This window comes from Ceratotherium simum, chromosome 5 (assembly GCF_057802395.1).
Source record: "Ceratotherium simum simum isolate JZ-2026a chromosome 5, ASM5780239v1, whole genome shotgun sequence".
Taxonomy (NCBI): domain Eukaryota; kingdom Metazoa; phylum Chordata; class Mammalia; order Perissodactyla; family Rhinocerotidae; genus Ceratotherium; species Ceratotherium simum.
The window spans coordinates 57,708,048-57,731,147 of record NC_141904.1 but is presented as its reverse complement, the minus strand read 5'-3'; the positions used below and the strand labels follow the sequence as shown (position 1 = coordinate 57,731,147).

General features: G+C 36.2%; 1 protein-coding gene across 1 annotated transcript in view; it reads left to right on the top strand.

The window, feature by feature from the left end:
• The window catches only part of DNAH12 (dynein axonemal heavy chain 12), a 211,395-nt gene that overhangs the window by 124,899 nt on the left and 63,396 nt on the right, over positions 1-23,100 (top strand). Inside the window, exons 45-56 of the mRNA XM_014793143.2 lie at positions 2,638-2,799; positions 6,993-7,187; positions 10,328-10,461; positions 11,788-11,950; positions 12,646-12,726; positions 13,087-13,263; positions 15,248-15,379; positions 17,432-17,521; positions 18,170-18,310; positions 20,268-20,509; positions 21,551-21,698; positions 22,003-22,148. Coding sequence (XP_014648629.2) covers positions 2,638-2,799; positions 6,993-7,187; positions 10,328-10,461; positions 11,788-11,950; positions 12,646-12,726; positions 13,087-13,263; positions 15,248-15,379; positions 17,432-17,521; positions 18,170-18,310; positions 20,268-20,509; positions 21,551-21,698; positions 22,003-22,148 — 1,811 coding nt within the window. The remainder of the gene's footprint in view (positions 1-2,637; positions 2,800-6,992; positions 7,188-10,327; positions 10,462-11,787; positions 11,951-12,645; positions 12,727-13,086; positions 13,264-15,247; positions 15,380-17,431; positions 17,522-18,169; positions 18,311-20,267; positions 20,510-21,550; positions 21,699-22,002; positions 22,149-23,100) is intronic.

The following is a 23,100-nucleotide window of genomic DNA, read 5'->3' as shown; positions in this document are numbered from 1 at the left end:
ACTGACTTTTTCTTCTGCCTGATCATATCTGCTGTTGAACCTCTCTAGAGAATTTTTCTCTTCAGTTATTGTATTTTTCAGCTCCAGAATTTCTGCTTAGTTATTTTTTATAGTTTCTATCTCTGTTGATAATCCCATTTTGTTCATGAATTATTATCCTGATTTCCTTTAGTTGTCTATCTGTATTCTCTTTTAGCTTTTTAAGACAGCTATTTTAAATTTCTTTTCAGGCAGTTCATAAATATGTTTCTTTAGAGTTAGTTTCTGGAGCTACTTTTTCTTCTTTGATTGGGCCATGTTTCCCTGTCTCTTTGTATGCCTTCTGATCTTTTGTTGAGTTTTGAGCAGTTGAAAACTGCCACCTCTCCCAGTCTTTATGGACTGGCTTCATGATGAGGGAAAACCTCACCAATCAGCATGGCTAGAGGTTCTGGGACTTCTTAGAACTTTTCTGAGCATGCATCTTCTTTGGGGTTGTGTATGTACTTTTATTCTAGCATATACAGGTGCTTTTGGCACCTGAATTTCCTGTTTCTTCTCAGGAGCTTTTGGCTTTGGTTTCTGTTCTATTCCTCTGCCCTTAATCTCTTGCTCCCCATGGCACCTTCCCATGGAACTTCAGAGTCTCTGCTACTCCATTGTGCTGGGGGACTTGCCTCTGTTTTTGGTGGCCTCCAACCTCATAGCCAAACTAGGACCTGTTCCCATCAGTGCCCTGAGTCAAGAAAGACAGAAATCAGTCCCTCAGGCAGCCCCCAGACAAACCAGAATGCCAGATGCAAATTCTCCTCTATTCCTTCTGTGCTGAGGGAAAAGCTAGGAATTGATGCTATTCTCCCCATTGTATTACTCTATGCTGGGGGTGGAAGGCTAGGGTGAGAAAAATGCAATGAATTCTCTTATTCTCCTTCCATTGTCTCTTCTCTGTTTTACTTGCAGGGATGCTGTGGCGCCTTAACTAGTTTCTAGAGTTCTCACAGAGGTATTTTGGTCTGTACATTGCTAATTTGGTGTCTCCATGGGAGAATGAGAGCCCAGAACTTCTAGTCTGTCACTTTGCTGGTGTCACTCCATAGTTTCTTCATCTGTAAAATTTAGATAATACCACCTATTGCATAGGTTATTATGTTTAAATTATACAATGTATGTAAAGTTCTTGTAATATCTCTGGCATATAGTTAGTATTTTGAAAATGTTAACTCTCTTTTTCTATTTGGAAACAGTTTCACACATTGTATGTTTGCATATGACTTTTAAATATAGCAATGCTTACGGAAAAGAGTTAAATCTGTTTATTTATATTGTATTTTTCTATAATATTAATAATTATAAAAAGAAACACTACAAAAATAATTATAAACCTGACATGATTAGATATAATACTTCTTTAAAAGCTAGCTTCCCTAGTTTTGATGATAGAAAATTATTTCTAGGAACACAACAGCCTTCATATTGGAAGATGGCTTTAAATGGAAAAAAGACATAGTTTGTATAATATTAAAACTCAAGATTTATTTAAATGATATTATTTATTTAAAAGATATGACTTTGAAATAGAATTTTATTTTAAAAATTATTTGCAGAAGTAGTAATGCTGTTTTCACTTGAAATATATCCAGTGGTACGCTGACAAATGTTTAACAACCAACTCTCCAGGGGGTAGAGGGGAACCTCTGATTTGTAGATTTGCCAATTTCTGTGGTTTAAAAATTCCCACCATGGATAATTTAAAGTTATCAACATGATGTCACTGAAAACAGAGGTGAGAAGCGTTATATGTTTGAACACCCTTACATGATATTTTACTGTATAGATACAACAGATTTAAATAACCACCATAGCATAGTAAGGAAGTGATGAGATTTATGTATATGCTACCTTTGTTTTTAATATAATTTATTTAATTATAAGTTTATATAATTTAATTTTTAATGCTGGCTGTATTTAACAATCTGCTCACAAGTTCTTGAAATTTTAACAATCAGTTCTAACATCCTAAAAATGTCAGCTCCAGCATACCACTGAGTCCATAACTTTATATTCGTTGGGAATCTTTGGTTGCAATTGACAAAACAAAACAAAGCCAGCTCAAACTAGCATAAGCAAGAGATGGAGCTATTGGCTTACATGACTAAAGGGTCCAGAAGTAGAGAGGCATTTGACATGGCTGAATTAAAAGGCTCAAATTAAGTCCTCAGTAATTACTCTTTCTGTCTCCTGGCTCTGCTCTCCTTCATTTGTCTTCCTTCTTGAGCAGACTCATTCCATGAGGCAATACAGTTGGCCCCTAGCAGTTCTAGATTATTGGCCTTTATATCCTCCATCTCAGAATGACAGAGATTCTTTCTACTTTCAAGTGCATCTCAGTCCCTGAAGTAAGACTGTGATTGGGCCCTCTTAAATCATATGCTGTCCTCTGAATCAATGACTATGTCTAGGGGCTTGGGAAACTCTACCAGTTGGAGTCTTTCACCCAGGGGATGGGAGAAATGAAGGCCCTGATTGACAGCCCCACCAGAAGTGGGAGGACGTACTACTCTAAAATTGGATCTTGTTATTGTAAGAAGGCGAAAGGGAGGGAAAGCAAAAACAACAGATTCCACCACATTCTGCTTATAAGTATATTTTTATTTTAAGGTTCTATTAAGGAATGTGGGCATGAGGGGCCAGAAGACAGTCTTTCTAATTACGGACACTCAGATTAAAGAGGAAGCTTTTCTAGAGGATATTGACAGTGTACTCAATACCGGAGAAGTACCTAACATTTTTGCAGCCGATGAAAAACAAGAAGTGATGGAGGTAAATGCTTTTTAGGGAGTGCTACTCCCAGCACAGAAATTTTCTTACCTTGAAACTTTTTCTCTGCTCTTCAAGATATAGCTTGTGCAGTGTATTTTGGTAATTAAAAACTTAAAATATATCTTTTTTTTTTTCTGTGAGGAAGATCAGCCCTGAGCTAACATCCATGCCAGTCCTCCTCTTTTTGCTGAGGAAGACCGGCTCTGAGCTAACATCTATTGCCAATCCTCCTCCTTTTTTTCTCCAAAGCCCCAGTAGATAGTTGTATGTTGTAGTTGCACATCCTTCTAGTTGCTGTTTGTGCGTCGCCGCCTCAGCATGGCCGGAGAAGTGGTGCGTAGGTGCATGCCCAGGATCCAAACCCGGGCTGCCAGTAGCGGAGCGCACGCACTTAACCGCTAAGCCACAGGGCCGGCCCCTAAAATATATCATTTTAATACATTGTTTTTTGAATTTTAAATTGCTTCTATTATAGTTATGAGACAGAATTTTTTTATTCATGTTTTAATAGTTTATAACGTGAAATTTTTGGTTGTACATTTTTGTTTGTCCATCACCATATACATGTCTCCCTTCACCTCTTGTGCCCACCCCCTACCCCCATTGCCCCTGGTAACCACCATACAGTTTTCTCGAGACAGAATTTTTATTTTATAATTCCTTTTTTCATAATGATGGACGTTTAATCTGTTTGATCTTATTTAGCATGTTTTTTGAGTGATTAGACATTTTAAATCATGTCTTAGAGTTACAGTAATATGAGAAGACATAGCTTTAAAACACTACTTGATTAACTTTTATGGTTTACCACTGGTTAGTAAATTTTTGAAAAGCTTTAATAAAAATACTTGTCTTGGGGCCGGCCCCATGGCTTAGCGGTTAAGTGCGCTTGCTCTGCTGCTGGCGGCCCGGGTTTGGATCCCAGGCGCGTACCGACTCACTTCTTCTCCGGCCATGCTGAGGCCGCGTCCCACATACAGCAACTAGAAAGACGTGCAGCTATGACGTACAACTATCTACTGGCGCTTTGGTGGAAAAAGTAAATAAATAAAATTTAAAAAAAATACTTGTCTTAACAATTCTGATATATCAGACAGTCATGCTTTGTGATTTAATTGACAAAAAATATAATTGTGAAGCACACAGTATTTCAGATGTCCTGTCCTTGGTCCCCCATTTCTAAGATCTTCCCACACAAGATCTCTGCTAGTAATTTCCTCTTTCTTGTTACCATAGCTACTTTTACCCACAGAGTATATTACTCACACTTGGATGCTTCATTCCAGCCTCCAGTGATAGGGTTGTTGTGAGGTCTGAAATCAAATGAAATAAGGCACTTATGGAGTGTCAGGCACTTAGAAAGTCCTTAGTACATGGTACCATTACCAGTTCATAGCCTGAGGTGGAGAAGGAGAAAAGGAAAAAAAAGATCCCAAGTTCTCGGCTTTTATCTGGCGATGTCAAGAATGTGGCCAAAGCTGCTGAAGAATAGTGATTGTCCTAATTCATAGGATAAATTCATCACCCATACTCCCATCCAAGGAATAATCAGCCACCTTTGGAGAGTGGGATTTCCTAAGCTTTGCTAGATTTCTTGCTGACTTTAGCTATTGTTTATCTTTTCTTCTCGTCACTTTGCTACAAAACTTTTGCATTGCTTCACTGCTATTTTATGGTATGATCCACCAGTGGCCTTAAGAATTTTCCTTCATATTCCAGCCAAGCCTAGGAACACCATATCAATTTATCCACAAGGAAATAGCTGTGGCCAGAATTCAGGGGTTCTGAAATGCATCCCTGTTTCTGCTTCCTTTATACTGATTTTTTAAAATATAAAAGGTAATATGAAAGAAGTTCTATTATTTTCTTTCTATACTCTGCACCATCCTGTACATCCCACTTTGAAGACCATGCCTTGGACTTCGCTTATTTCATCCCTCTGACAGAGAATGTACTTTAAACCTCACTCTTGATAACTGACCTCTATAGCTTGGCCCTGGCACTGCCTAGAAGGCACCTTTTATTGACTCAGCACATCTCTCTGACTTGCATCAGAGTTCCAGCCTCAGACCTCCGTTTCCAGATTACGTTTTCCTACTCTTCCCTTTGCACTCCTTGCAGAATTAAATTATTGCACTGTCTTGCTCAATGTAGCAGTGACTTCTTATTTACTACATTTAGTGATATTTTCTCAGTTCCTTTTTAAAATTCTCATTCATTTTTGACATAATTCATCATTTCTTCTTTTAAACTCTGCTTTCCCTGACTGCTGTGAAATTTCACTCAGTTTGTTTCATATCTCCCTAATTACTTCTTCAGTAACTCCTCTTTTTATTGCTCCCCAGAAACAGTCCTGCTCCCAAAGTATATGTGTGTGCAAGGGGGTATTACTCTGTCCTACAGACAGCTTATCCACTCTAGAAGCATTAATTATTATTTCTGTATAAATAAGTCTTATATTTATATTGCCATCCTGGTCCTGTCTTGAATTCTTGTTCTACGGTTACAGCCATGTATTACCTTTCTCTATGTGAATGTCCCACTATTAACTCAGACTTAATGCAGGTAGACCATCTAAACATAATTTCATAGACTGACACTGATTATAATAATTATAATTTGAGAATTACTGTCAGAATGTATATAAAGAGTTAATTTACAGTTTTCCATGGATATAGCTATCATATAAAGCAGAACATATCTATATAGTAGAGAATTCTTTTAGAACTAAATTTATTGAAGTAACAACAGAAATTATATGATCATTGTAAGAACTCCCTATATCTGCTATCAAAAAAATTTTAGATCTATTTATAAGATAATTTCTTGACGATGGAACATTTTGTGCTCTGAACAAGGAGACAGGGAGGATATAAAATAAAAGCTAACAGGTACTTACCTATGTGGCAAGAACTATTCTAAGTGTTCACATAATAACTCATTTGATCCCTCAACAACCCTCTGATGTAGGGCCTCTTTTCCTCAGTTTACAGATGAGGAAACTAAGTTACAGAGAGGTTAAATAACTTGCCCCAAGGTCACATAAGTAATAAGGTGCAAGCTGGGATTTGAATTCAAGAAGTTTGGTTCCAGAACCATCATGCCTAACCTCTTGTAAAATGCCATTCTCATATACAGATATACAAAAAACGAAAATTAAAAGTGACCCATAATCTCATTACCAAACAACTCTATTGACATTTTTTAAAAATAAGAATGTTATAAGAATAATGTTAGAGAATTTAAATGGCATAAGCATGTCCAAAATGAAAAAAAAAAAAGAATGATATAAACCAAGAAAAATGTCCAAAATAAAAAATGAAAGCCTCCCTCTCACACTCTCCCTTAAGTCCATCTCACCAAAAGTAACCACAATTAATAGTTGTTCATTATTGCTTCCATAAAAAGGTGTGCATGTGGGGCTGGCCCGGTAATGTAGTGGTTAGGTTTGCACGCTCTGCTTCGGCAGCCTAGGGTTTGCAGTTTCGGATCCCAGGCGTGGACCTACGCACCACTCATCAAGCCATGCTGTGGCGGCCTCCCATATATTAAAAAAATGGAGGAAGATGGGCACAGATGTTAGCTCAGGGCCAAATCTTCCTCAGCAAAAAGAAGATTGGTAACAGATGTTAGCTCAGGGCTAGTCTTCCTCACACACACACAAAAAATGATGTGCATGTACTCACACATATGCACCTATATATTTTTAATTTAACAAAGAGGATCATAGTATACATACTTTGCACACTTTGAGTTTTTTTCACTTACTTTATCTTGCTGATCTTGCCATAGCACATAAATTGATATACCTCATAATTTTTAACAGTTGTGTAAAATTACAATATATGGATGTGTTATGTTTTTAACTGGATGCTTTAGTTGTTTAGATTGTTTTCCTCTTAAAAACAATGTTGAATTGTAGTCCTATACATATATCTTGGTGAACTTTTTGTGAGTATCTTTATAAGTTAAATTCTTGGCAGATATTGTTTTTAAATTATAGAACTATGGTGTTGGAAGAAGTCTTCTAAGTACAAAATATATGAAAGCCATTCTATTGATATAAAAACAAAAATTTAAAGATATTTACAGGGGGAGTAATAAAAATTCTTAAAATTCCAATATTTACTAACCTCATTACCAGCTTATCTATTTTTTTATTTACGAGCTTTTTATTTTTTGATATTCTCTAGGGTGTTCGTCCTGTAGCTCAGGCTGGCAATAAACACAATGAACTTAGTCCCTTAGCCCTGTTTGCTTTCTTTGTGAATCATTGCAAAGATAATCTTCATGTTGTAGTGGCCTTTAGCCCCATTGGAGATGCCTTTCGAAATCGCTTGAGACAATTCCCATCCCTCATCAATTGCTGTACCATTGACTGGTTTCAGGTTTGTAATTTTTTTGTGGGGGGGGGCAACTAAATCTTTTGGAATTTTACTGAACTCGTACTCAATCTACATTAATATACATTCAGTGTTTCTTGATCACTTATTCTAATAACAGGCATAGTGTTTGGTGCCAGGGATTGATAAGACTATGTGATGCCCATAAGGAGCTCACACTCTAGACTAGAAGACAGAAAAGGCAGTCAGCAAATGAACAGTCACGATTATATAAAAGAGCCATAATCTTGGCGTGCAAAGGTGTGCTTATTAAGACAGTGAATCTCTGAAGTATGAAAATGAATTAGTTACATAGAGGAGGGGTGTATTAGGAACCAATAGAATGTATTAGGTATATATCTGTGAAACTCAGAAAGTGGGTGTAAATCACTATGTGTCACATGATCAGGAAGGCACTGACTTTTTGTATAGATCTCTAGTCTCTAAAGTAGGGTATACACTTACCAGGGTGCCAAAACTACTCAGGGAATAAAGGAAGGAATTATTGGAATATTCGTTTTTGTATGAAATATTTCATATATCTTTACTCAGTTTCTGTGTCAAAAGCCATGTGTCATAGACGGTATGCAGAGTACCCTGAGGGATTCCTGCAATGAACTGAAAATTGAAGATATAAGGCAGTTGTAAGTGGATAGTAAGAGAATGGCATAAACTAGCATGAGCTAGCTTGAGCTCTGTGTTAGCCACATCATGAGGCAAAAACAATGACTACTTAACAAGATCTGACAAGACATTGGTAAAAACAAATTTACGAAGGCTATTTGGAATATGGATTTATGTCGACTGTTTAAACAATAAACTTTATCCCCAGAGTGTATCATGCCTTGCAATATTAGCTTATGATGACATAGGAGATACTATTGGTTACCTATCAACAGCCATTTTCTCTCCACTCCATCCTTGCTGACAGAATTCTGATTTTGTTTGGGAAATCACCCCCCATGTAGCCATGTATCACAGGGATTGTTTCCTGGTTGGTCTAGGTCAATATTGGTGCTCTCATGCCTCTTATGATTGATTGGTTTATGCATGAGCCTATTTATGACCCATTCCTTGCCAGTGGGTCCTGAGTTAAAGTTTGCTGGGGAGCTTCGGGGAAAAGTTTTTTTCTAAAAAGAGTTAAATGGTAGGAAAAGGGCCTTTTCTGTCTGTCACCCTTGTTGCTTGAGGATGTAATGTCCATAGCTGCAGCAGTCATTTTGCCACTGTGATGGGACAAACCCAAGATTGAAATAAAGTGCAGTGAGAATGGTAGACCAAAAAGATGGAAAGAACTGGATCCTTGATGACATGGTTGAGCTTCTATATTAAACAACTCTGGAAATACTCTGCTCCTGAACTTCTCATACACAATGCTACGTTGCCTTTGTTTGAAGACACAGTAAGACTAGTTTTTCTCGCTTTAGCCATAAACATTCTAACTGCTACAGAAAGTATTAAACCTTCATGATTAGCAGGATAATTAAAAATGAAGCACTCAGAAAATAAAGATAAACCTTTGTAATGTTTTTGATGATGTATAAGTCATATGACACTTGTTCTGGCATTTTACAAAAATTTACTGATCTTAATAATAAGTCTTTAGAAGCCTCTTTTGAGGTTTAAAAAATATATTAGTACAATAATACATTTACAATAGCAAATATGCATAAATTGGCATTCTTACTAATGGAGTGTTTGATCAAAAAAGTTTGAATTTCACTAGAATAGAGGGCTAGACGCTGAAAAAAATTGATCTTAAAATGCATATTGTCTGCTTCAAAGGAAAAAAATTACAAGCATCTTGTTGAATCTAAATGAAAGGAAATTTGGAAAATACTCTAATGAGCAGGTGAAAATTAATTAGTCATTTAACATAAATTATTTCCTGGAATAAATATTTATTGGTATGTGCTGTTTAAGGCACTGAAGATAACAGCAGTAAGAAAAACAAAGTCTTTGCTTTCATAGATTTTACATTTTAGTGGCAGGGGAGACAGACAATAAGCAAATGAACAAATTAATATATGTCAGGTATTGGTAAGTGCTAAGGCGAAAATTCAGGATAAGGGAAAGAGTAATGAGGGAAGGAATGCTGTTTTAGAAAGAGTTCTCCGAGAAGAACTTGATAAGTTGGCATTTGCGTGGAGATGTGAAGGAGTGAACCTTGAAATCTAGGTGAGGAGGGTTCTAATGAGAGGCAACAGCAAGTTTAAAGCCCCAGAGGCAGGAGCATGCTTGGCATATTCCAGGAAAAGCAAAGGAACCATTTCACTGAGATGGGGAAGACTGGAGAAGAAGCTAATTTGTGAGGAAGAAAATTGAAAGTTCAGCTTTGGATGTTATAACAGTTAGGAGTTGTGATGGGCTGTTAGTAACAGAAACCCAAACTAAACACGTAGGGGTTTTTTTCTCTCATGTGAAAAAAATCTGAAGGGAAGTAGACTGAGGCTTTTGTGGCTTAACAAAGTCATCAGAATCCCAAGTTCTTTCTTCTTTACTGTCCTTAGCCTATGGCTTCCACCCTCACTCATCTTATGGTCTAAGGTAGCTACTGGAGCTCCAATTTTCACATCTGTGTTCCAGGCAAGAAGTAGAATGATGAAAAGTAGGGCAAAAAGGACACATGCCAGGTGTATGTAACCCTCTAAAGAGTCTTTGCTGAAGTCCCCAGCCAACAACTGCTTATATGTCATTATCCACTCTGACTTGCAAGGAAGTCTAGGAAATCTAATCTTTTAGCTGGGCATATTGCTATCTAGAATAAAGTTGGAGTCCTAAGGAAAAGGGGCTGATAGGTATTAGGTGGGCAGCTAGCAGCCTCTGCCATTGTCATGCTAAATTTGGGATGCCTACTAGAGGTCCAAGTGGAAGAGTTAGGAAAGCAGTGTAGTATACCTTTGATATGTAAAGTTTCGTTGACTTTTCTCTATATCATGTTATCTTCAATTTTAGTATATAAAAATATTTATTAGATTTTTCATAGGTTTACTTTTGACCTCAATCCCCCTAATTCTATTTTCCCCATTAAAGTTTTAATTTTCTCAACTCCAAATTCTTCTTGCATAGGAAGACACTTAACTTATATAGTTGGAGTGGGACTACTCTTCTTAAATTTCATAAGTTTTTCTTTTTCTTCTTTTTAGCCATGGCCCGAAGATGCCCTTGAACTTGTAGCTGTGAAATTCTTAGAAACACTGGAGCTTACTACGGTTGAAAGACAAGAGATAGTTCTAATCTGCAAACACTTTCACACTTCCGTTATGGATCTTTCAGAAAGGTTAATATTAATAATTTTTAAAGTGACAATAATGCTTTGTATTTTAAATCATCTCTTTTTGTGAAAGCCCAAAATTTTAATAGGATGTCTATGTCTTCTAAATCTCTCTGATCATTTAATTAGTTAAGACCCGCAGCTTGCAAGTAATAGAAAGCTACTTGATCTAGGTTTAACAAAAAGGGGGAATTTATTATAAAGATACAGAGGTGTTTTGGAAAGCTCAAGGGAAGGAATACAGCTGGATCTCAGATGTGGCTGGAAGCAGGAGTTAGGAGGCCACCCTAAATTTGGAAATGCTTTTTCTCTGTTTCTCCTCCCTGTTCCGCTCTGGGCATCTGCTTTCTTCCTGCTCTTTGCAGACTGAATTTTCTACTTCCCGGTGCACATGGAGAAACTGGCTGCCTTTCGATTCTCAAGTTTACTTCTTGCAATTCCAGCTATAGGCAGAGACTTATTGGCTATTTCCAGCTCTATATTCCAGATTTATTCCAAAATATGATTAGTCTCATTTGTATCTAGTGCCCAACCTTGGTCTGATTAGCTGTGGTTAGGGTGGCAAGTTTTATAGAACAAATATTGCTGCTGGGGCACTGGATGGAAGTTCTCAGATAAGGGGTGCTAGTTGTTGGGCTGTGGATACCTCAAAAGTATCTGTTTTACTTCTGTTCATCTCTGAGATCCTCATTTCAGAAGTGTATAAACCCAAGTGCTCATAGGAGCTCTGAGATCCTCATTTCAATGGTGCGTAAACCCAAGTGCCTATCCAGAGTCACACAGCCAGCTACCATGGTTGGCTTGGACAGCTGCACCACGCAGTGGGCTCTATTCTGCATACTTGCCGTGGAAATATCATTGCTTCCATGTGTATGTGTAGTAGTCTTGTACTTCTGGTCACACCCTGTTCAGCTGACATGTGACGCACATGTGCGAGGAATGACTTGTCCTTGCTGTCCTATCTGCAATCCCCTGTCCTACTGCACTCGCCTAGTTTACACAATATCTTGGATCCCTTAGGGTTAGATCCTCCTGGCTTATGAAACGTGTAAAAAGGCCTATATCTTTCTTGCTATAGTTCACCTATCTTACACATCTTTGTTGATTTGTGCTTTTTAAATATATCATTGCTATTTGATATTTTGCAGACAAGAAATTAGGATGTAGTTATGTGTAGAATTCTAGAATTTTATAAAGTTCAAGTACTCAGCAGCTTCTAAGTAAAATTAACCTTTATTCTTAAATATCTGTTGTTAATGCTATGTTGAATTTACCTCTTACTTTGTGAAACCCATTACTTATAGTAAGATATGTTATCTGCCTTTCTTTTAGGTTCTTGCATGAGTTAGGACGACATAACTATGTTACTGCTACTTCTTATCTTGAACTTATTGCCTCATTTCGACAGCTTTTGACTAAGAGGCGACAAGCTGTCATGGAAGCAAAACAGCGATATGTGAATGGGCTTGACAAGTTAGCTTTTGCTGAGTCTCAGGTAAATTTGATGAACTGCTCCAAATGGTAATATATAATGGGAAATATAAGAAATAATAACAACAAAAGCTACAACTTATTGAGAATATATTATGTGCCAGGCACTGTGTTATGTGCTTCACATGGAGTCCTTCAGTTATTCCTCATCATAACTCCATGAGGTAGACACTTTTATGATTCTCATTTTACAGATGAGTAAAGTGAGTTTTAGAGAAATTCACTAAGTTGCCCAGACCACGCAGACTCAAATACATCTTGTTTTATTCTTAATTTTTTGGCATTTGGAGAGAATATAATAAGTTTGTGTTGACTTATTAAATGAATCAAGTGCTAGTAATACTTATAAGCATTAGTTCAATATAAGCAACAGAGGTTTGGGTGGTCCATATGCATTGTATACCATGCATATAGTATAATAGACATATCCTGAGCCGACACCTTCTTTTCTATCTGCATTTCTTCCATGGGTGCAACTGCATTCTCCCACTGCCCTGTCATATACTCAAGGAAGAGAAAGTCTTTTGTAAAGAAAACTGGCCACACTCTCATGGGTTTTGTTTATCATGTAAAGAACTGGAAGAAAAAGTTAAGATTTTCTGCCCCAATACCTTATAATATGTTTAAGTTTCAATTTTCTGTGTTTGGCTTCTGTAGCTTTTGTAGCTAGGAAAACTTAATGACGAACTGTCTATTTAGGTTGGTGAAATGAAAATGGAGCTTGTTCAATTACAGCCCAAATTGGAGGAAGCTAAAATTGAAAATGCACATATGATGCAGGTAAGGTACCCTGGATGTTTTTTTTAAATTAATTTCAGAAGGCGATTGAGTTATATAAAATTAGCCTTGAAAATAAGGCTTAATTTTCTGCCGCTAGATCTTAGGGACTTTACTCTTTTCTATTGACTGGCTGTCTCATTGGGTCCCATGTGGGTTCTGTTGTTTTTGAAGGGAGGTAGGAAGCCTATTACCAAATTAGGTCACATGTATTTGCATTTCTCCTCATTTTATCCTGGGCCTTTCTACTCTTCAAAATGATATGTTGGATTCCCTAATTTTTAAACATTCTTTTGTCTCTAAGATGGAGAAAGTAATAGAATGTTTGAGGAATTGTCTTTATTTTTTCTTTCTTTTCTTTAGATTATTGAGATAGAGTCTACAGAAGTGGAAGCAAAAAGAAAGTTTGTGAAATTAGATGAGGAGATAGCCAGTGGAAAGGCTGAAGAAGCCCAAGCTCTGAAAAATGAATGTGAAAGTGACCTAGCTGAGGCGATTCCAGCCTTAGAAGCAGCTCTGTCTGCACTGGATACACTAAAGGCAAGTGTGTGAATTACCTACCTTGTGTCTCATCAACGAAGTAAAACTGTGTACAGGTACTTGGTTAATTAGGTGTAGTTCTTTTTCAGTGGGTGGTATTATACTGTTTTTGTCCAGTCAAAGGGAACTTGCCTCTTAACTGTTCCTCTTCGATACACTGTTATCTTATATTTTTGCTTTTCATATATTATTTATAGTTTTCATTCAGGATATTCCAGTGAGACAGGAACAAACAGTCTCTAAGAGGCCAAAATGGTTCTGTACTTGTACCAGGAAGCATATGATAAACAGAGTGTGGAGCTACCCTTCTGCAACCTCCTGGACGTGCATGTACAGGAAAACTTAAAGATCATTTCTAGTACAGATGTGGGTGGCACCTGTCTGCATTATACTGTGTTGTATATAACTTTTTATAGTCTTTAGGCAAGACCAGAACAATCTCACCAAACAGAGCAGGAGAGGCAACTTCTGTTGACTAGAGTGGCTCAGTGTAGTGTGGTGGTTGAGGATATTCAAACCCCATTCTTTGCCTTCTTTCCTAACCAATGCCCTAACTTTCATGTGAGATACCTAACAAGGCAGTGAGCCCAACCTATGGGTAATTCAGCATCCCACAGGATCAAACTCTTTTCTGATTTTCAGTTACATCAGTCTTGTAGTTATAAGACCTAAGGTTATTTTAGGGTTAAGTTTCTATTTACAGAAACTTCCTAGTGCTCTCACTATGCTGTGAACCAGGAATTTAAAACTCTGAGCTTATTATTTTCTTCCTGTCTGCTCTCTGGCACATTTAAAAGCCACATGCTACCCAATGGTCTTCTTTCATTTTCTCCTTAGATGTTTATCACAGCAGCCAATCATTCTGAAAAGACTGATTTAATAGACACTCCATTCTAGTCAACCATGAGCACTAATTTAAGTAATTATTTTATCGCTGTGTACCACGGACTTTCAGCACTCCATCACCTGATTCTCACAGGATTCTTATGTCTTCAAACCTTTCAAATATTAGGTTCTCCTTTCATTGAGAGTCTGTTGCTTGTACCCTTCCTGGTATCAAATATTGTAATATATGAGTTAGGGTTCCATTGCAGAGAACAGAATTGACTCTCTTTAGTATAAGCAGACAAGGATTCTTTAGGGAATTTTGTAAAGGGATTACAGAATTGTTGGAAGAGCTGAGGAAACAGATCCTAGGCTGACCTTCCAGGAATGATTAAAAAGCCAAACTGGAAATAGTCTACCAGAGGAATGATCCCTCTGAGTTGGAAGCCTGCAGAGCCTTCCTACAGAGCCATAACACCTCCACTGTAATCCATATCAGCAAAGCAGATGCCTCATGCCCTACCCATCTCTCTACTTATTCAGTCTGAATTCTAGTATCACTCAAGTGATCTGATGGTGGAAGCTAATGACCTCTCACAACTCTAGTTGCATGGGAAACTAAGATATATAGTTGTTAGCTTTCCAGCAATTGCAAGGGATGTCAGAAGGATATTGAAGTGGATAATGAAGTGAATCTATTGTGTCTGTAATAAAAATATATACTTTATAAAAAATAAGTTTGGAATTGGGACCTACCTCTTCTTTAATTTTGGGGGAGTAAAACTAATACTATATATAAGCAAATATAGAATTAAGTCTTTGTCTAAATTAGGGTTCTTAACCTGGGTTCTATGTACTGGCTTGGTATGTGATTGTATGCAAATTTTGTGTATATGTGCAAAAATATATTTTCTGAAGAGTTCATTTAGCTGTCATCATATTCTCATAAAGATCTATGAACTCCCAAACATTTGAGAACCATTGGTCTTAATCTGTCCTAAATTCTCTTTTGTTAATTCTTTCATAACCACGCAAAGCGAAAAACAATTGCAATTTCAAATGAAAATCGATGCTTTTGTTATTCTCCAATATTACTTTAAAAACTCTCATTATTTAAAGATAAACTATTCTGAAGATATCCTGTTTTCTTTTGATTTAGCCAGCTGATGTTACAATTGTGAAATCAATGAAGAATCCTCCATCTGGTGTTAAACTAGTTATGGCTGCTGTTTGTGTCATGAAAGATATAAAACCAGAAAAAATTTCAGATCCTTCAGGAACTGGAGGCAAGGTAATAACTAGACACAGATTTAAATCATATTCATGAATGTACAGAACACTTTACAGCAACTATTATCAAGTTAAATGTCAACAGTACCCAGTCCAAGGAAGAAACATTGCTTTCTAGATTGAATGGATTCAGAATAAACTATGGAAAATACTAGCTATATTTTTTCCAAGGTAAAGCTAAAACAGATAGCATCAGAAAAATATGGTTCCAGTTGCTTCCATCTCCTTTTCTGTCTATGCAGGATTCCCTACTGTCATGGGGCAGGACTGAAGGAACACTGAGATACCTGTGCTTTTCCAGCTAAGATTCTCAAGAATGTGATATATAACTGTATAGGTGTTGTTTCTGAGCATTCAAAAATTTCTGCTGAGTTAAGCAGTGTAGTGAAGTTGTTGAAAGCATGTGCTCTGGAACCAGAATGTCTATATTCAGAAGTCCTGACCCCACTAGCAGTATGACCTTGGACAAGATGCTTAACTTCTGTGAAACTCTGTAAAAAGAGGATTATCATGGTACCTGCCTCACACAATTAGTGTGAGGATTATATTAGTTAATACATATAAAGCTCTTATGTATATGGCCTCACAAATAGTAAGTTCACAATAAATGTTAGCTGTTATTATTATAATTATTATTCAAGGCTATATCCCTTAAATAAGAAGGCATAACATCCATTCTAAATTAGTGTATAGACTTATTTTCTTTTCAGGTTTTTACAGTTTCTAGGTTTGAATTCCTGAATTGGAGAATTGGGGTTTCTTTTTTTTGGCCATTCTATCCTTTATTCAGATAATAAAGAAAATAAATAGTGTCTTACCTTACCAAGTTATTCTTATTTACATACACACACACCCCTATCAGGCTTCTGGAAGTAGGAAAAAGAATGTTCAGCTAGTTATTTAACATTTTTTACTAGCACAAGTACCATGTACTTTATCTTATAACTAACTGGCAGAGCAATGTGTAATCTTAGTCTTTCAGCTTTCTCTTGTTTATTTCACTTGGGGAGTCTAGGTAGGTGAGGAGGTTGTCTATAAGAAAAATGTTTGCTACCTGTCTTAGTCCATTTGGGCTGCTATAACAAATTACCATAGATTGGGTGGCTTATAAACAACAGAAATTTCTCATAGCTCTGGAGGCTGGGAAGTCCGAGATCAAGGCTTCAACAGATTCAGTGTCTGGTGAGGGTCCACATCCTGGTTTATAGATGGCCGTCTTTTTGCTGTGTCCTCACGTGGCAGAAGGGGGAGGGAGCTCTCTGAGGTCTCTTTTATAGGGACACTAATTCCATTCATGACCTAATCACCTCCCAAAGACCTCACTTCCAAATACTATCACATTGGGGACTAGGTTTTAACATATAAATTTGGGGAAGGGGACACATACTTTCAGTCTATAGCACTACCTTTCTGATTTGAAAGAGTCAAGAATAAAGGAAAATAAAAATTGAAATAAAAATATTTTTTCTTATATGAAATTGTAATGGTGTTTCTGTTAGTTGCTTTTCTTGTTTTCTAAAGAGAAATAATCACATTATTTGCCTTTCAATGTTTAAATTTTTATAATAAATTTATAAGTTCATGTTCATATTTTAAATATTTGATATGTTTAACATGTTCTCTTTTTTTCTTTTTTCTTGGTGAGGAAGATTGGCCCTGAGCTAACAACTGTTGCCAATCTTCCTCTTTTTGCTTGAGGACAATTGTCCCTGAGCTAACATGTGCCAGTCTTATTCTATTTTTTTGTATGGGGGATGCCGCCACAGCATGGCTTGATGAGTGTTGTGTGGTCCATGCCTGGCATCTGAACCCATGCACCCCATGCACCCCGGGCTGCCGAAGCAAAGCACACAAACTTAACCACTATGCCACCAGGCCGGCCCCTAACATGTTCTTGAGGAGAGGAGGCTCTTCATTTCTAAGGAGATATAAGTTGATATTTTGAAAGTATATAGTTTCTCTGGATAATCTATCTTAAACTTCAAGAAGAAAAATTTTACATCGAGCATCTTTAATTGTACATTTAATAAGTTTCCATAAATTTTATTTATAGGTATTAGATTACTGGAGACCTAGCAAAAAACTTCTGGGAGATATGAATTTCTTAAGAGATTTGAGAGAATATGACAAGGACAACATTCCAGTGAGTTTCATTGGATTTTTTTCTATAAATGTAACTTTGCCAGGATGTATAAGATCTTGAACATTATGCAATATTATGTAAAACATAAGAAAATATTTCATTTTTAGGATTAAAATGATAAAGAATATTATATTTATTAATGACTATATTATGAATTCTCATAATTCATAAAACCACTTCTCTTTCAGACCATTGAAAGTCATTTAATAAATTACAATTTTAGTGTATTATTGACATGAAAAAGTTCTCTGTCTTCTTATAATAGTTTATTAATAAATCTGATACATAAATTTATGTGAGATAAAAAAGTACAATGCATTCTTTTTGATCCAAACTTTTATTTATTTATTAATGTTTTGTTGTTCTTTTCCCTTGTTTCCATGTTTTCCAATCCACAGAAATCTTTTAATTTTTTTAGAAGAAACCTCTTGCCTCAATATCTGTAATAAGCTTGTGTATTTTGCTCACAAATGACTTGTGTTTATGCTACAATTATGCTTATTTTAAAATTATCTCTAAGTACTGACTTTGGTTTTTAAAGACAACATAACTTTTTATACAAATCTTTTTACTATGTGTGATTATTTTTTCATCATATGATTGTATGATATATGTTGAAATTTTAAGATCAAAATCTTTGTTGTATAGGTGACTGTTATGCAGAAGATTCGAGGTGAATACTTAACAAACCCTGAATTTGACCCCCATAAGATTGCTAAAGCTTCTTCTGCAGCTGAGGGTCTGTGTAAGTGGATCATGGCTATGGAAGTGTATGACAGAGTCGCAAAGGTATTTTGAGGATTAGCATATCCATTTTCTATTGAAATAGTCCCAGAAATTAAAATCTATGCATATATTTACTAGTTAAGAAGTTTCTAAAAGTGATACTAGAAATAATTTGTCCTGCTGCAGCATAATCATCAGACATTGATTGAGTACCTTGTAGATGAGAGAATACTTGTGTATGACATAACCTGGTTGGGGCTAGTGTGAGTGGTATTGCTTTGGGAGAAGGCATGATCATTGGAATTAGCCAGACTGACCTATAGCTATAGGGATCTGGGGCAAAAGAGAATTAGAGTTTGATGAGGGAAGGGCAAAAACAGAGAAAAATCCAAAACATCAAGGTTAAAGTGGTAGAATAAAAAATTGATTCAGAGAGTCAGAAGTAAGAGGATCTAGGAAAGTTCAGAGGCAGAGCATGGAAAGATCCCCTAAGCAATGGCATGCATTGATGGGGAACTTTTTATGGAGTACCCACTGAGGCCAAGTTCTTGGGAGAGCAGAGAATGGTTAAGAGCATTTTGTAAATTTGGCTCGCAAGGGACCAGGGAAACACTGGCCTTGCCTAGCTTACAGAATTTTACCCAGGGAAGCAGGAAATATAAATAAAAAGGCAGATGAAAAAACATGGTAGCATGTGTTTGGAATAACCTCAGAGTATAGAATGAATGATCAGGTTATAACAATTGGAAGATATTCCTAATAAGGTGCATGTGCCTGTAGAGAGAGAGGAACTTTGTTAGTTTCAGGGAAGTAGACCTGTATATACCTGTTAAAGAAATAAAATTAATTTTATCTGATATGTCCTTCCATTGAACATCTTGTCCCTCCGCATAGTAGTCTCTTAGCAGATCTGTGAGCTCTCAACTCAGCTAACGTCCACAAGTCCCACCAGGCATGTGGAATCTTCTTTCTTTTCTACAAAGAACCCAGCATTCAGGTTCTTTCCTGACTTCCCACTCCACACCTCCACACTGCCATTTTAATTCTGATACAACTGCCCCATGTTGTTATGGAAGTGTTGAAGGGAGGTATCCAGCAAGGTCTCCTCTGAAGTCAAAAGTAGCAAGTGGAGCGTCCCGCTTTCTATTTATTTAACACATTCTCCCTTCAGGATTTCAGCCCAGGGAAGAGAAGGCAGGACATTTGGTATCTGGTACCTTGCCTCCCTCTTCCCTCTTTGCCTTCAGCTTCATTCACGGCAATGTACCGGAAGACTTAGGTCTCCCTTCTTTCAAACTGGCACGTGGTCTCTTTGGTGGTCTTCTAAATTCTTTCCATCAATGGCTTATAGTACACTCAATAGTAAAGTTAGCCACACCCCATTCTTGATATACTAATGAGAATAGTAAAATAAGAACTTTAGAAAATCCCTTGTCTCTCTACAAAATGTGGCTTTTCAAGATTTGTTAAGGAAAATTCAATTTTGATAGTGAAACTGAATGTCAAGTCTTTCTTTCTCTTTGTATTTCTGCTATCACGAGTCTTAATCCTCCCAAGGCAAATGTCTGCCCCAGCGACTGGGAAGATCACAGACTTGGAAATGAAAAAAAAGCACATTTATAAGTCCTGTTACGTGTTTTTCTGTTTTTGGCAACAGTTGAATGGCAACTTCTCATTATTTGGAGACATTTTGCTGCATATTGTGCCATTTTTGCTACATATTATGACATTTTGTTAGTCCCGAATAATTTATCTATTTTATAGATGACAGTTTGCTAGTCCAGAATGGTTTTTATATTTTATACGATATATAAATATATTTTACTTTGTGTATAAAAATAGATGTAAGATTTAAGGCAAAATGTTTATTTTGTATAATTTATTGTTATAATTAATCAGTGTACTTATAGTAATAAATATACATTTTAAATTCATAATAGCTGTAAAGGATTACATAGATGTCAGTTTTACATAGTACACATCACAACACATCACAACTGCGTATATTGTTCCCAAATAGGTAGTGGCTCCTAAGAAAGCCCGCTTAACAGAAGCTCAGAAGTCCTTAGCTGAGATAATGGAGCTTTTGAATCAGAAGAGAGCAGAACTGGCAGAAGTAGAACATCATTTGGAAAATTTACAAAGAACATTTATGGAGAAAACTGAGGAAAAGGCTCGTTTAGAAGACCAGGTGGAACTCTGTGCTAAGAAACTTGAAAGAGCCTCAAAACTAATTGGAGGACTAGGTGGAGAAAAATCGAGGTCAGATTTCTACTCATTTTAACAATATGTAAGAATGTCAGGCTTGAATATGTGACTTTCTTTGGGTATTATGATTACTGATTTTAAAATGCCTGGTTGAGAATGTGGGACATTCTACAAGACACCTGGCCAGGTTTCTCCAAACAGAATATCGATGTCAAGAATCGTGTTTGGAACTTGCTTTCAAATGTTTAAAAAAAAAGAGAGAAGCAAATAACGCAAGTGATAATTTTAAATCTAAGTGTGAGTATGTAGGTGATCATTGTACAATTGTTTCCGATTTTATGTTTTCAAAATTTTTCATAATAAAATTACGAAATTTTTCATAATAAAATGTTTAGGGGGGAGTAGTAGATATATGGCTCACTTTGTTAAAATTTATTTCTAAGAAGATATAACTGGCTTGATCTAACAAAGCCAGTTAGCTTTATTCTAATCTATTTATTTGTACTGGCCAGCTAGCTATCTCATTTATTAATTATATTTGTTAAATATATAACATGATAAAGTTAATATGCCTTTGACAATACTTTGCAGTGCAGATTAGATGGTTTTGGAATGTACTTTTTTATTGTGAAGGTTTCACTGAATGTAAAAAATATCAACCTTAGCAATAGTATGTCAGCTTCTATGCGACCTAAATATATTTTTTGGTAATGAATTGCAAATGTTCCTATGTTTTACAGACTAACAATAAATACTGAAACAGATAACATGGCCACTAGACCAAATAATCCTGGAGAAAATTATTAGATAAAATGCTTGTGTTTTATTGTTTTTGCTTATTCTGAAGGGTCAAGTCCTGCAAGAAATGCCTAATATTCAGATAACGAAAGATGGATTGTCATTGGTATAACATAGATATGTATTATAGCATGTTAGAACTAGAAGGGACCCAACCTCCTCATTTTGTAGATAAGGAAGTGCCCAACATTTCATGGCTTTTTGTTATAGAATTTGGACTAGAAGCCCCTTGCCCTTTCAATTACTGTCTTCCATTATTCTCTATTGTGAGTCTGTTGCCTTTGTTTGATCTTACAGATGGTCTCAAGCTGCTGCTGATCTTCAGATAGTATATGAAAATTTGACTGGTGATGTCTTAGTATCAGCAGGAGTAATAGCCTACCTTGGTGCTTTTACTTCTGCCTTTCGACAAACAAGTACAGAAAATTGGAGCATGTTGTGCAAGGTAATGGTTTTATATTTCATAAGTTTCTTTTTAGAACATTCAAAGTATGTGTTATGGTGTTTTGGGGAAAAGATGATAATAAGGACAGAGAAGGGAAGAAATAACTGAAAATATGGGGTCTTTCTTTTTTTCCTTCTTCTTTGATCAGTAAAATACTTCCATAGTCCAATTTTTAATTCAATTTTTTTCTGTTCCTTAGAGTTATTAAATAATATTAATGACAAATAAATCAATATTTTAATTTTAAAAATATTTCAATCAACAAGATGAAAGAAAATATCAGATATTTGTTTATTTCTTACAGGAGAAAAAAATCCCATGTTCAGAGGAGTTCTCATTGAGTAAGACTCTGGGTGATCCAGTAAAAATTAGAGCTTGGAATATTGCTGGATTACCAACAGATACCTTCTCCGTAGATAATGGAGTGATTGTTAGTAACTCCAGGCGTTGGTAAGGAACATCAAGTATTTATTTTTCAACTATTTTGTTTGAAAATTTTCAGACATAGAGAAAATTTGAAAGGATTTTAGAGTAAGCACCCATATCACTACCACCTCCTAGATCCTGCAGTTAACATTTCATTATTCTTGCTGCTTTATCACATATTAATCCTTCCCTCTATCCATCCATCAACTCATTCCTTCTGATGCATTTCAACATAAGTTGCAGACACGGATATACTTACCCCCAAATACTTCAGCATGCATATCGTTAACTAAAAGTTCAATAATTGTTTGTTTGTTTTCTTTTGAGGTAAAATTCACATACAATGAAATACAGAAAACTTAAGTATACCATTCAATGAGTTCCAACAAAAGTGTATACTTGTGCAACCCAAACCTCTATCAAGATACAGAACATGACTAACACCCAGGAAGTTCTTTGATGTTTCTTCCCAGTAAATCCCCACCCTCACCCTACCATAGGAAATTATTATTCTGATTATTTTCCACCACAGGTTAGTTTTGCCTCTTCTAGAACTTCATATAAATGGAATCATACTGTATGTGCTCTTTTGTGTAAGGCTTCTTCCACACAGCATAACGTTCCTATTTTTTGTTGCTGAGTAGTATTCTGTTGTATGAACATATCACTGTTTATGCATTCTTCTATTGATGGACACGTGGGCTGTTTCTAGTTTTTGGCTATTCAATGTACTTATTTTAACTAGGTATTTCTACCCATTTTCAAGATACCACAACTTGATAATTTGTGCAATTTCACGGATATCTTTTCCAATTGCTATCAGTGATAGTGTGATAACTATATAAACTTTCCAAAGGTTTTAATTGTTATCCTTTTATTTACATCATTTTGAAAAACTTGGGAAATTACTCTCATCTGAGAAATAGGTTCTTATAAATGGTTATTTAGTCATGTTGTCATCTAATTTTAAAAGTCT